Source organism: Artibeus jamaicensis, unplaced genomic scaffold (assembly GCF_021234435.1).
Source record: "Artibeus jamaicensis isolate MK-2021 breed Jamaican fruit bat unplaced genomic scaffold, CSHL_Jam_final scaffold_1964, whole genome shotgun sequence".
NCBI lineage: Eukaryota > Metazoa > Chordata > Mammalia > Chiroptera > Phyllostomidae > Artibeus > Artibeus jamaicensis.
The window spans coordinates 22,599,391-22,613,964 of NW_026522030.1; the positions used below are offsets into that span (position 1 = coordinate 22,599,391).

Consider the following 14,574-nt stretch of genomic DNA (forward strand, 5'->3'; position numbering starts at 1 on the left):
TTTATGTCAAAGTGATCGTTTTTCTTGAATTGTAATGGTGAATGGTGACCATACTATTATTAAATAAGTGGTATAATCAGTAGTTTATTCATTATTTCATACTGTTCTTTTCCTTTTTGGTACGTCTAAGACATTCGCTTTTCCTAGACATTTAGAAAAAAGTTTTCACGCATTTTACATACCTTGTGTGGATTACAGTCAAGAAAGGAAGGGAATTGGTTCCAGGAAAAGCCGTTGGTCTCCCCATATCCTTAGGACAGTACTGGTAGGGGTCCCTCCCCTTAGGGGGTACCTCCTGCCATCTGTTTTTTGCCAGAGCTCCCTGCAGATAAAGGGTGAAAACATTGGGAGCAAACTCTTAAAAATTTATGTTCCCCCCAAAAAAACATGTATGCCCAGCCCAGTAGTTTTAAACTGTTTTGTGGATTTTGCTGTTTACTTTCAAAAACATTATTTGCGATTTTTTAAAAAAGCAAATGATACATTAATTAAGCTGGAAAGAAAATTCTGTTGTGAAAATTTCAGAGGTAGTACTTAATTTGGCTCTAGTTAGACCTCTCTGCATCATGGGAATTGAGGATTTTAATGAGCCAAAGGAGAGGTATTGAACAAAACACTTTTGTTTCTTGTTCAAAACATTTATAGCTGTTGTTTCGATTTTTTTTAAAAAAAAAAGTCTCAGATACAACTGTTGTAAAAGGTTCAAAGCCAAACTTGGATTTTGACTTCAAAAGAAAAGACTAGTTGCAATTTAAGTCTGAATTTAGTTTTCAGGGGGGCTTTTCATAGAGCCCTCACGCTGCCTGCAGTGATTATGTAGCCACACTTGTTTTAGGATGCAGAGGACAGCAATTTAGGGAAATAAGGGTATCCTCTTGTGTAAGAGTGCATGGAAGGTCCCTAGGCAATTCTGCTTTTCAGAAGATTTGTATCCAAGTAGCCAGAAGAATTCAGCTATAATTCAATAGGAGAATAAAGGTGAAGTTTCTTATACTGGCTCTTAAAAGGGACAGGGCTTATTTTGGGAAGATGATGTACAGTTAATTTTGTGACTTTGGTGATTGCTTCATTTGCCTTTATTCTTTATTTCAAACCCCAGGACATTTAATCCTGCAGACTGTTCAGATTCTCCATCTATAGATGGGTGTGGGACAAAACCAGTAGTTTGGGAAGCTGCTCAGAATGGTGCAGATGAGGGAAGTGGTAAGTGCCTGTTCTTATCAGAGATGTGTTTTAAATGTTTGAGTTAACGTGCACACAAAGATGACATCAAAGTGTGCTGGTGGAGAATAATGAAAAACAGCCTGCTGTCCTGCCTTTGAGACTACTGGTAGCTTGTTCTTACACCTCCAAAGTCTCTCACTTACAAATCCCATTGATGATAAGGTATTGGATTTTTTTTTCCTTTCTATACTCTGAGGAAGAGGTTGTAATCAGTCTGTAAATCAGCACAAATTCACACTCAAATCTCGGTGTGTCAGGGATTTTTTATTTCATGAAAATTCATTTTCTGTCATTGTCGACGTTCAATATTATATTAGTTTCACATGTACAGCATAGTGGTTAGACATTTATATAACTAATGAAGTGACTTCTCTGATAAGTCTAGTTACCCCGTCAATGTGTCAGGGATTTATAGAATTTCTTAGGAAAACACTTCTTATGGAAAGTACTTAGCATTGTTAATAGTGGACACTAAAGTTTGGCCAGATAAAGTAGTAGATGATAGGTGGGTTTAAGGCAGCAGTTACTTTTGCAGGTTTTTCTGTGTCCTGCTATTTTTGGATTATTTCTTTTCTGAAATTCATGGGTAAATAATCATTAATTGGTCATGTTTATTTAATAGAGGTCTTTGGAAGATTTGTTCATGGTAATAACTCGTAATTGTATTGTTTAAGAAATAATTTGATACTTCCATATAACATCAACTCTGGTAAAAAAAAATAAGAGTGCATCACAGAAGCACAGTCAATGAACTGGAAATTGAAGATTGTGTAGAGATGATCAACAACAGTTATGTATGATGGTTTGAAAAGACTAGGTAAATTCATAAACATTGTTACACTGATCAAGGGAAGGAGAAGCAGCATAAATAATTGGTCAGAGGAATGAGAAAAGGAATATTGATATGAATTATATTATTTATTATAGCTATTAAAAGATCATAGACAGATACTTTATGGCAATACATTTTGTGCTAACATTTGAAATTAGTTTTCAACACAGATGTAAAGTTTTAGCCAAAATGCTAGAAAACAGATATCATAAAGATAGAAAAAGGATAATACACATCATAGCCATGTTAAATTTATACCTGATATTCAAATTTGTTTAACATTTAAAAAACAGTCAACTTCTAGATATTTATTCAGGATAATAGAAGAATAATGTTCACAGAAATATTCTCTATAGAAGCACAACTAATAATAGCTAAAAAGTGGAAACCAAATGTCTTTCAGTGGATAAGTAAAATGTCTATTGTCCATACAGTGGGATATTCATTCTGCCATAAAAAAAAGAATGAAGTGCTGATACATGCTGCAGCATGAATGAACCTTGAAAACATTATTCTGAGTGAAAGAAGCCAGTAGTAAAGAACCATATATTTTATATTTTATGACTTCATTTGTGTGAAATGTCCAGAGCAGGCAAATACATAGGAACAGAAAGTAGGTTGGTAGTTGCCATGAGCTTGGTGGAACCTTTGGGAAGAAATATGTTCAAGATAACTTTTTTTTCTTTAAGATTTTATTTATTTATTTTTTAGAGGGGGGAAGGGAGGGAGCAAGAATTCAAGAGAGAGAAACATCAATGTGTGATTGCCTCTCGCACACCCCTTACCAGGGACCTGGCCAGCAACCCAGGCATGTGCCCTGACTGGAAGTCAAACTGGCAACCCTTTGGTTCGTAGGCCGACACTTAACTCCCCTGAGCCACACCAGCCAAGGCAAGATTACTTTTTGAAATGATGAAAATATTCTGAAATATATCACTGTAATGGTTGTACAACTTGTGAATATAGTAAAAACTACTCAGTTGAATACTTTAAAAGGATGGATTTTATGCTGTGTAAGTTATATCTCAACAAAAATGAGTTTTATGTAATTCCTTTAACAGAATAAAGGAGAAAATTCACATTGTTTCAGTAAGGAAAGCATTCAACAAAACCATTATCCATCTTGTTTTTTTTAATCCTCACTTGAGAATAAATTTATTGATTTTAGAGAGAGAGGAAGGGACAGAGTGAGTGAAACATTGATGTGAGAGAGGAACATAAATTGGCTGCTTCCTGTATATGCCCCAACTGGGGATCAAACCTGCAACCTTTTGGTATATGAGATGACTGTCTAACTAACTTAGCCACTAGGCCAGGGCCGTTGTGATTTTTTTTAAAAGCCAGGCAAGTCTGGACTATAAGTAAACTCCCTTAACCAAATAAAGGCCATCTATAAAACTTACTGTAAACATTACAGTTAATGGTGCTATGTTGGGAATTTTTCTCCTGGAACAAGATAAAAGGGCTTACTCTCACTCTTTCTATTACTACTCTATCAGAGGTTTTAGCCATTGTAATAAGGAAAAAAGAAAACTCATGGGGTGGAAAGGAAGGAAAAAAACCCTGTCATTTCTAATGGTACAAAATAATCTATAGATAAACTATTAAAATTAAAATGAGTTTTAAAAGGTATTACATAGAAGCTCAGTAAACCATTTCTACAAACCATTAACAAAGAGAAAATGGAAAAAAATTTGGTAGCCTCAAAAAATACCAGATGTCTCCCTGGCCAATGTGGCTCAGTGGATTGAGCACCGGCCTGGGAACCAGAGAGTTGTGCTGGTTGGATTCCCAGGCAGGGCACACACCTGGGTTGCGGGCCACGTCTCCCGTAGGGGGCACATGAGAGGCAACCACACGTTGTTGTTTCTTTCCTTCTCTTTCTTCTTCCCATTCCCTCTGTCTAAAAATAAATAAGTAAAATCTTTTAAAAAATAAAGTTTACGTTAAAAAAAAACCCCAAATGTCTATGAAGAAGTCTAATGATATGCCAGATGATAAGACTTATAGCTATGAAAACATAAAATAAACTCATACTAAGATATAAAATCAAGATTCAATAAAATAATAAGTGAAAGGATATATAATTTATATATTTTAAGTCCTACTGTTATGAAGCTTAGTTTTTAGTGACTTGCTCTTTGAACTTATTTTTTTTAAGATTTTATTATTATTATTTTTAAAGATTTTATTTATTTATCTTTAGAGGGGGGAGGGAAGGAGAGAGGGAGAGAAATATCAATGTGTGGTTGCCTCTCATGCATTCCCTGCTGGGGACTGGCCTGCAACCCAGGCATGTGCCCTGACTGGGAATCTAACCGCGATCCTTTGGTTCGCAGGCCCGCTCTCAGTCCACTGAGCTATACCAGCCAGGGCTAGATTTTATTTTTTTTAGAGAGAGGGAAGGAAGAGGGGAGAGAAACATCAATGTGTGGTTGCCTTTTATGTGCCCCCCCAACTGGGGACATGGTGCGCAACCCAGACAGGTGCCCTGACTTGGAATTGAACCAGTGACCCTTTGGTTTGCCGGCTGGCATTCAGTCCACTGAGCCACACCAGCCAGGACACTCTTTGGATTTATTAATCTGTGGTAGTCCACCACATCAAAATCGTCCCTGTTGTTTTGTAAAGTGAGGTTTATTGTGATGTGTTTTATGTACAATAATTACCCTTTTAAAGAGGTATGCATGAATCCCAACAAGTACGTATAGTTGTGTGAACACCAGTAAAATCAAGATACAGTGTTTCTGTACAATGAACAATTGCAAGTTGGAATAAAAGAAAAAACGTCAGTACCATTTATAGTAGCACAAAAACATGAAGTATTAAAGTGTAAATCTGAAAGTACACGCAGAGTTTGTATGTTGGAAATTTGACAAAAATCAAAACAGACCTCAATAGAGGGGTGGATATTCAATGTTTATGAATTAGAAGATTCTGTTACTGAAATATTATTTCTCCCCAAATTGATGCATGGGTTTAGTACGCGTTCCATCAAAATCCAAGAAAATTGATTTTGTGTATAAATTGACAACTTGATTCCAAAATTTTTATAGAAAAGTACAGTAACTAGCATAGCCCAAGCAATTTTTTGTGGGGGGAAAAAACACCCAACAAAATTCAAAGACTCAATAGTCATTGATTTCAAGAACTTAGTCTGAAGCTATAGTGATCAAGACTTGGAATTGACGAAAGCATAGAGGGAGATTAATTATATAATTACAGGTGTAGAAATAAACCCACAGGTACATGGCTAATTGATTTTGGTCAAAGGTTCAAAGACAGTTCAGTGTCTTAGATTATACTGTATACAAAAATTAACTGGAAGTGGAAAATAGCTCTAAACGTGAAACCTAAAAGCACAACTTCTAAAGAAAATAGAGGAACAAACCTTAGTTACCTTGGATTAGGTAAAGACAAGCAAAAGTCATAAAAGAAAAACTCAATTCTTTAGAAGAGGATAAAGAAAACAAAAGGACAAAGCATAGTTTAGGAGGAAATATTTATAAAAATTTTTAAAAGATTTTTAAACCATATAAAATATATTCTTTTATATATATAAAAAGACATTTTAAATATATACAGAATATATAAAGAAGTCCCACAAGTCATTAATAAAAAAGCAAACAACCCCCCCCAAAAGAATAAATGAACATTAAAAATGAATAAAAAATGAAAAAATAATTTTTGTGGAAATGGGTTGTAGTACATTAAGTACTTTGCAAATGTCCTTAATCCCAGTGAATTCTGCATTTCAAAAGGATTAAAGTGGCCCTGACCTGTGTGGCTCATTTGGTTGGGTGTTGCCTCGCAAAGTGAAGGGTTTCTTTTCAATTCCAGTCAGGGCATATTCTTGGGTTGCAGGTTCAGTCCTTGGGCCAGTTGAGTATGAGAGGCAACTGATCACTGTTTCTCTCTCTTTTTCTCCCTCCCTCCCCTTCTATCTAAAAAGAAATAAAATGTTGAAAATAAATAAATAAATTGAAAGGGCTAACATAGTACATTTTGTGTAATTTGTATTTTGTCATAATAAAAAAATGCCATAGAACTTAACCAAAAATTTGGCATAGATGCTGTGTGTGTCTGTTATGTTATACTATAATTATGTGAGATATAATTATCCAGGATACTGGGTAAAAGGTAACTTCTTATGAATCTCATTATTTCTGAATAAAAATGAGTGACAGATTTGAATACATGTTTCACAAAGAAAGATATCTGAATGGCAAGTAAGCATACAAAAGTGCACTCATCTTCACTGGTCATTGGGGAAATACAAAGTAAAATCGCAATAAGTTACCACCATCCATCCATTAAAGTAGCTTTAAGAGAAAACTGACAGTACCAAGTATCAGTGAAGATGGCAGAGTAATTTGAACTCATAAATTTCTCATGGGAAAGCATACATTTAACATGCAATCTGACAATCCCAATACTAGGTTTTTATTGAAGAGAAATGAAAATACATCTGCACAAAAACCTGTATGTGATGTTTATAGCAGTTTTATTTATAATCATTGAATTTTAAATCAAGTGTTGAAACAATGTTGAACTAGTTGATTAACTGCTGTTTTCCTTTTTTCTTATTATGCCTCTTTCTTTCTCCTGTTTTCTGTTTCCACTTTTGCTTCACGCTCCTTTCCCTCATTTTCATTTAGTAGCAGGTTCCTTACTGAAAAACATTTGGATAAGCATATTGTGTTTGATGCAGAATACAATTAAAGGAGGTCTCTTCACCCGATGCGGTGTTACTTCTCTGAGACCTCACAGAATGCTATTGTCTTGCTGATAACACAGAGTTGAGTCCAACCCTCAGTCTTACGGTTTCAGAAACATGACTATTGACAGCATAATAATCAAATCCATTCCTTAGAGTCACATTGACAATAATCAAAATAGAAAGACTGAAGGATAGTCAGAATACTTACTTATAAATTTACTAAAAGCAGTATACCTGTTAAATAGTTTGGAAGGCTCTCTTTGACAAGTGGAGAGGGAGCTTGGTGAACCTGGGGCACTTGATGCAAATGGAATGTTCAAGGTCCATCTAGCTAATAAGATTCATACTTGAGTCACAGAGGCCTGTCCCAGTGTGAATTATAGTATGTTTCCCTCTCATTGGAGCACAGTATATACTGAGGTTTGATGAATCTCTTTGTTTAATTTCCTAATTTCTCTTCTGTTGAATACCTTAATTGTTTTGATGTGTTAAAAACTTCTATTTTACATTGGTCTACATAACTGGCATCAAATGCAAACTGGCATCAAAATATAGCTCAGGAAAGGTATGAATGTTTTATTTTTAAATTTTCCTTTAAAATTTTATAAGATGCTTATAATATCTTCTAGTTTTATCAAGGTTAACTAATAAAACCCATCGAATAAATGTTTATAATCTATTTTTTTACAACTACTTGATAAAATAACTGTCAGTTTTTGATTATGGAAGTATTCTTCAGATTGACTTCCGAGGTACCAGAGACTTTTGTATCATTGTTTTCCTTTCTCATACATGGCTGCCTTGTATGTGCTTTTTAAAAAAGTATGTTGTATTGATTATGCTGTTACAGTTGTCCCATTTTTTTACACTTTATTCCCCTCCATCCTGTACCCCCTCTCCCTCCAGCATTGCCCCCCACCTTAGTTCCTGTCTGAGGGTTGTACATATCAGTTGTTTGGCTTCTCATTTCCTGTGTTATTCTTAACCTCCTATTTTGTACCTACAAATTATGCTTATTCCCTGTACCTTCTCCCTTATTCCTCCCCTTCTCTCTCCCTGATGATAACCCTCCATATGATGATCTCCATTTCTGTGATTCTGTTCCTGTTCTAGTTGTATGCTTAGTTTGTTTTTGTTTTCTAGATTCAGTTGTTGATAGTTGTGAGTTTGTTGTCATTTTACTGTTTATAGTTTTTGATCTTCCTTTTTTCTTTGATAAGTCTCTTTAACATTTCACATAATAAGAGCTTGGTGATGAACTCCTTTAACTATACGTTATCTAGGAAGCACTTCCATTCTAAATGATATCTTGTCTGGATAGAGTCATCTTGGATGTAGGTCCTTGCCTTTCATCACTTTGAATACTTCTTTCCAGCCCCTTCTTGCCTGTAAAATTTCTTTTGAGAAATCAGCTGATTGTCTTCTGGGAACTCTTTAGTAGGTAACTGTCTCCTTTTCTCTTGCTGCTTTGAAGATTCTCTCCTTATCTTTTTAGTCTTGGGTAATGTAATTATGATGGGTCTTGATGTGTTCCTCCTTGGGTCCACTTTCTTTGGGACTGTCTGAGCTTCCTAGACTTCCTGGAAGTTTATTTCCTTTGCCAGATTAGGGAAGTTTTTCCTTCATTATTTTTTTAAGCAAGGTTTCAGTTTCTTGCTCTTCTTTTTCTCTTTCTGGCACTCCTATGATTTGGATGTTGGAACATGTAAAGTTGCCTCAGAGGTTCCTAAGTCTCTCATTTGTTTGAATTTTTGTTTCTTCATTCTGTTCCGGTTGAATGTTTGTTTCTTCATTCTGTTCCAAATCCTTGATTTGAGTCTTGGTTTCCTTCCTTTCACTGTTGGTCCCTTGTATATCTTTTTCTCTTTCACTTTGTATAGCTTTCACTTCTCCCTTTATTTTGCATTCATACTCAGTCATTTCCGTGAGTGTCCCGAATACCACTGTTTTGAACTCTGCATATAATAGGTTTGCTATCTCCTTGTCATTTAGTTCTTTTTCTGGAGATTTATTTTTCAAAGATTTTTAAAATTATTTTTAAAGAGAAGGAGAGAGGGAGAAAAAGAGGGAGAGAAACATCAATGGCTGGTTCCCTCTCATGCAGCCTTCACCAGGATCCTGGCCAGCAACCAGAGGCATGTGCCCTAGATTTGGAATTGAATCAGCAATCCCTTGCTTTGAAGGCTGGCACTCAGTCCACTTAGCTGCACCAGTGAGGTCCTTTTCCTGGAGTTTTGATCTGTTCTTACATTTGGGCCATATTTCTTTGTCTTGGCACACCTGTTATGTTGTAAGGGGCAGAGCGTTAGGTATTCCCCTGGGTGGGGCAACCCACTTTGTTACCCTTGTGATGCTGTATGTGGGGAAGGGATCAGAGAGTGAATGATGCCGCTTGCTCATATTGTGCCCTGCTCTCAGTCATTTCCCCTGCTACCCGCCAGCGAATTAGGCCCTTCTGGTGCTGATTCCTAGGTCAGTGGGTTTGTGTACATTCTAGGATGCCATGTGCCCCTCCAACTAACTCTTCTGTGAAACTGGGAGTTTGTCCTGCTGCCACATCCCTCACAGGTTTTTACAGTCAGCAGTTTTCAGGCTTTATTTCCTGCACTAGAACCCTGGGTTACGCAGTCTGTCTCGCTCCCCAGTTGTTCTTTTGGTTTTATTTGCGCGTGAATGTGGGACCTCCCAGTAAGCCAGCCTCCACCTTTCCTGCCCTGTTGCCAGCCCCTGCCTTGCTGTGCGACCTGTCTGTCCTGGCTGCCTGTCTTTGTACCTTCTACCGGTGAATGTTTCTTCCTTAAGTCCTTGGTTGTTGGACTTTCATTCAGTTCAATTTTCTGGCAGTTCTGTTTTTTTTGTTTTTAAATTTGTTGTCCTTTTGTTTGTGTGAGGAAGCAAAGTGTATATATCTATGCTTCTGTCTTGGCTGAAGTCTACATATGTGCTTTTGAGAGAGGACCAACATCAAGTTAAATAGGACATAAAACATCTCAAATTTATTAATGTGAAAATTAATTAATGTTATTGGCATTTTCATACATGTTTGAGGCATAGGTCTACTACAAGCCTGTAATGGAAACCAAGCTCTTAGTATAAAATTTTAATATTCCAAAGTAGGATTAGGATTGGACTCTGTATTCCTTTATATCTGAGGTCTGATGTTTTTTATAGTCTACATGGGTTACTGCAACAACTTGGGCCTGGCTTCTGGCATCTGGTTTTCCCCGCTATGGCCTGCCACACCAGTTTACCGTGTTGCACTGCTGCTTACAGTTATGTGCATGTGTTGTCTTCTGCCCGCTTATAAATCTACTGGATTCTGACCCTATCTGTATGTTCGAATTTGTATTTTCATTTCCAGTGCACTAGAAATGACTAAGATAATAAGTTTTATGTTACTAGCATTTTACTAAAACTGAAAATGTCTTTAGAAAAAAAGAAATTATGTGTTAATCTTTAGGATGTTTTTAATATTTTATATATAGGTTTTTGTAATGCCTGATTGTTTTTCTCCTCTAGAACGTCTCTTTTTTGTGTATCATGTTCAGATATTTTTCAGCCTTCAAGATTTTGCTGTGCTTCATCTAACCCCATAAGCTTTCTGTTACCATTCCAGCTTTCATTAATGTCTTCTTTGTATTCCAGATTTCCAGTGCATTAATCAGCTTCATGTAGTTTATCATTCAGTAATATACTACCTTTATCACTCAAAAAATTTTAATTGTCTTTCCTGTGAGTTATGACTTTGGGAACTAGCATCATGCTTAACTTGTCAGCATTCAATCTAGTATTGGTTGGTTGATGATTGATGATGAAGTAGTCCTTTGGAAAATTCAACCATAAATGATTGCTTTCTAATATAAATTTAGAAGCCTCAAAAATGAATGGTTTAGGAATGATTTTTGAGGTTTTGAAATTGTTTTCAGTTTCTGGGTTTTTTTTTCTTTAAGTATATTTTTATTAATTGTGTTTTTACAGTTGTCCCAGTTTTTCCCCTTTGCCCTTCTCTGCCCACTACCCCCTTCCTACCCCCTTCCCTCCAGCAATCCCCCCCTTAGTTCATGTCTATAGGTCATATATATAAGTTCTCTGGCTTCTCCATTTTCTATACTATTTTTAGCATCCCCTTGTGTATTTTTACTTACCAATTATGCTTTTTAATTTCTGCACATTTTCCCCCATTCTGCTTACCCTCCCAGCTGATAATGCTCTAAATGATCTCTATATCTAGGATTCTATTCCTGATCTGGTTGTTTGCTTAGTTTCTTAGTTGTTTTAGATTCAGATGTTATAGTTGTGAATTTGTTGACTGTGTGATGTTCATAATTTTGATCTCCTTTTTCTTAACTAAAGCCCTTTAACATTTCGTGTAATAATGGCTTCGTGTTGTTGAATTCCTTTAGCTTTACGGAAGCACTTCATCTGTCTTTCCATTCTAAATGACAGCTTTGCCGGATAGAGTAATCTTGGTTGTATGTAGGTCCTTCCTTTTCATCACTTTGAATGAATAATTCTTGCCTGCAAAGATTCTTTTGAGAAATCAGCTGATAGTCTTTTCGGAGCTCCTTTGTAGGTAATTCACTGCTTTTTCTTTTCCTGCTTTTCAGATTCTCTCTTTATCTTTAACCTTTGGCATTTTAATTATGATGTGTCTTCGTGTGGCTCTTTTTGTATCCAATTTATGTGGGACTCTCTGTGCTTTCTGGACTTGTATATCTATTTCCTTTACCAAATTCGGGGAGTTTTCTTTCATTATTTTTTCAAGTATGTTTTCAGTTTCTTGCTTTCCCTCTTTTCTTCTGGTATCCCTATGATTAGGATGTTGGCACATTTGGAGATGTCCCAGAGACTTCTTATTCCCTCCTCATTTTTTTGAATTTGTTTCTTTCTGTTCTGGATGAATGTTTATTTCTTCCTTATGTTACAGATTGTTGATTTGAATCCCAGTTTGCTTACCTTCACTATTGGTTCCCTGTGGATTTTTTTGTATTTAACTTATTATAACTTTTCTTTATGTTGCCATCTTGAATGATGCTGTAGTCAGTGAGTTGCCATACTGAATGAGTTCTTTGAGTATCCTGATCACCACTGTTTTTAACCCTCCATCTGATAGGTTGGTTATCTCCATTTTGTTTAGTTCTTTTTCCGGGGTTTTGTTCCATTCTATCATTTGTCTCCTCAATTTGGCAGCCGTCCTCTGTTTGTTTCTGTGTGTTAGTTAGAGCTGCTTTGACTCCTTATAAAAGGCACCTGCAAATTGTGTGGGGCAGAGCCTAAGGTAATCACCAGGGTGGAGCAACTGCCTTCACCCCTTTTTGGCTCTCTGTGTGGGGGAGGGCTCAGAGAGGGGTCTGTGCCTCTACTAGGCGTCTGCGGATTTGCCTGGCACTCAGTTTCCAGTGACTTCACCCACTCTCTGTATGTGATTGGTGCCCTTCCAGCGGTTGCCCTGGTGTTGAATCTAAAAGTGGATGGGTTTGCATGTGTTTTAAGACCTTGCGAGCCCTTTAAGTGAAGTTTCTTGAAAACCTGGCAGTTTCTTCCATTGCCCCAACCCCCCGCTTGTTTTTACAGCCAGAAGTTATGGGGATTTATCTTCCCGGCGCTGGAACCCTGGACTGTGCAATCTGACCTGGGGCTGGGATCACTCGCTCCCAAGGTATCCCTCCTGATTTTTATCCACCACACATGACTGTGGACCACCTGTGCCTGTTCTGCTGTTGCCACCTCTCTGCGCCACACTGTGTCTCCTCACCTCTGCCCCATTTCCTCATCTCCACCTCTCCTACTCGTCTAGATGATTTTTGTGGCTTCTTTAAATCCTTGGTCGTCAGATTTCCATATAGTTTGATTTTCTGACAGCTCCGGGTGCTACTTGTTTTGAGACTTAGTTGTAATTCTTTTTGTGGTTGTATGAGGAAGCAAAGCGTGTCTACCTACGCCTCCATCTTGACTGAAAGTTGTTTTCGATTTCCTCATTAGAATGTTCTAAAACTCCTTAGGTCAAACTTCAGCTTTTTCTAGAATTTGTCAGTCTTTAAATTACAGTACTTGTCTTCTATGATGAATTTGACAACACAAGCATAGTGTAAGTTGGATGTAGGCGGTACCAGGAACATTGTGTACTGGCTATCTTTGAAATTAGTCCAGTTGGGAGCTTTTTAAACTCCCAACATGTACTTGGAGAAAAGTTGGAAAGGAAATACATTAAAAGATTGGACAGTACCTATTAGTACTTGAAAGAAAGTTACATTGTAGAAAGAAGGTAAGAGTGAAGGGTAGGTGAACGGCTTGCGTTAGATTCATGTAGCCTGGTGTAGGGTGTGCTAAGAGGCCTATGCAGGCCTGGTCCTAGAGTCAAGGTTTTAGGACACATTTCCAAGTCCTAAAGGATTCTAACACAAGGTGAGGGGTTAACCTCACCTTGTGTTTTTTTGCTATTAATTCTTTCTACTTTTGTGTGAGAAAATATCTTAATTGAAAGAGATGTTATAATTTTTTATGGCATTTTTGGAGAAATGGAAACCATTTAAAAATATGATGAGTGAGTGAATACAGAGGATCAGGTTGAAATATTTAGTTTTAGTTTTAACTATTGCAGTAGAACGCCCTCCCTTTTTTTGGAAGAGAGAAAGGGAGGGGAGCGTTTCCTCAGTCCTTTGAGGTTTTGCTTCCTAGCAGTTGTCATCAGTTTGGCTTAAACAAACTCATTAAAAAATGTTTTTTTTAATTTTTAAAAAGAGAAAGAGAAACATCGATTTGTTGTACCACTTATTTGTGCATTCATTGCTTGATTCTTCTATGTACCCTGACCAGGGATCAAACCTACAACCTTGGTGTATGAGGACGATGCTCTAACCAACTGAGCTACCTACCTGGGGCTGTTACAGTTGACCCTTGAACAGCACAAGGGTTAGGGGTGCCAACCACCCTCCACATGTGCACATTCCCAACTGTGGTTCGAAAATTCACTTGGCTGTTGAATGATGTGAGTTTGAACTGCACAAGTCCACTTAATATTCATTGTTCAAGGGTGAAAGTATACGTGTAATCCAAAACCACAAAAGAGTGGGGCATGTATCTACCCACATTCTTCCTTCCTTTAATGAATTTGCCCTGTGATCCATGATAGTAGATGAAGTCTCAAACTGATGTGTCTAGGTTTCTCATTCAGGGGTCATGTTTTCAGGTTTGAAACATCTCCCTTTTATACCTACATATTAGGTGGTATTTTAACAGGAGCCGGGCTCCATAAATCCATAGACTCTATATTTGTTTGCCATAACCAATACAAAATTAGGGACATCCTGTTGAAAGCATTCTAAAAAGGACTCTCTTCCTGGATAAAACCATCGGTTTTCTTAGAGGTGGTTTGTTACTGGGTTACTGACCTGATTCCCAGGAAATTAGAGCTGGTCACCCGCCTTTTTTCCTCAGGAATGTACCCCTCCTTCTCTTCTCTTCTTTTCACACACAAACCTCATTGAAGGTCAGATGCTCAACTCATTTCTTCCCATTGAGGGAACTGAAAACATTCACAATTCCACTTCCTGAGGATGCTTACAGTAAATAATTTGGTGTGTTTTCTTTGAAACCATTTTCTCTGGTTGTGTGTTTGCATGTATGCTTTAAAATAGTGGGCCTAAACTTATACAGGATCTCTTAAATACAAAAGTCAGCATTTTTTAATATCAGTACTTTTCTTTAAATCAGTTGTTATACAGATGATTATTCTTTTAGATGATTTTTCTGTTTGAGCATATCCTCTGTACCTGCTCTTCAGGAGTTACAGCACTGG

At 37.1% G+C, this 14,574-nt stretch overlaps 1 protein-coding gene across 3 annotated transcripts in view; it reads left to right on the top strand.

Annotated features, from left to right (window-relative positions):
* Positions 1–14,574, top strand: part of UBAP2 (ubiquitin associated protein 2) — a 137,741-nt gene that overhangs the window by 81,266 nt on the left and 41,901 nt on the right. For all 3 annotated transcript variants that reach the window (XM_037151589.2, XM_053656165.1, XM_053656166.1), the window contains exon 8: positions 1,100–1,203. In XM_037151589.2, coding sequence (XP_037007484.2) covers positions 1,100–1,203 — 104 coding nt within the window. The remainder of the gene's footprint in view (positions 1–1,099; positions 1,204–14,574) is intronic.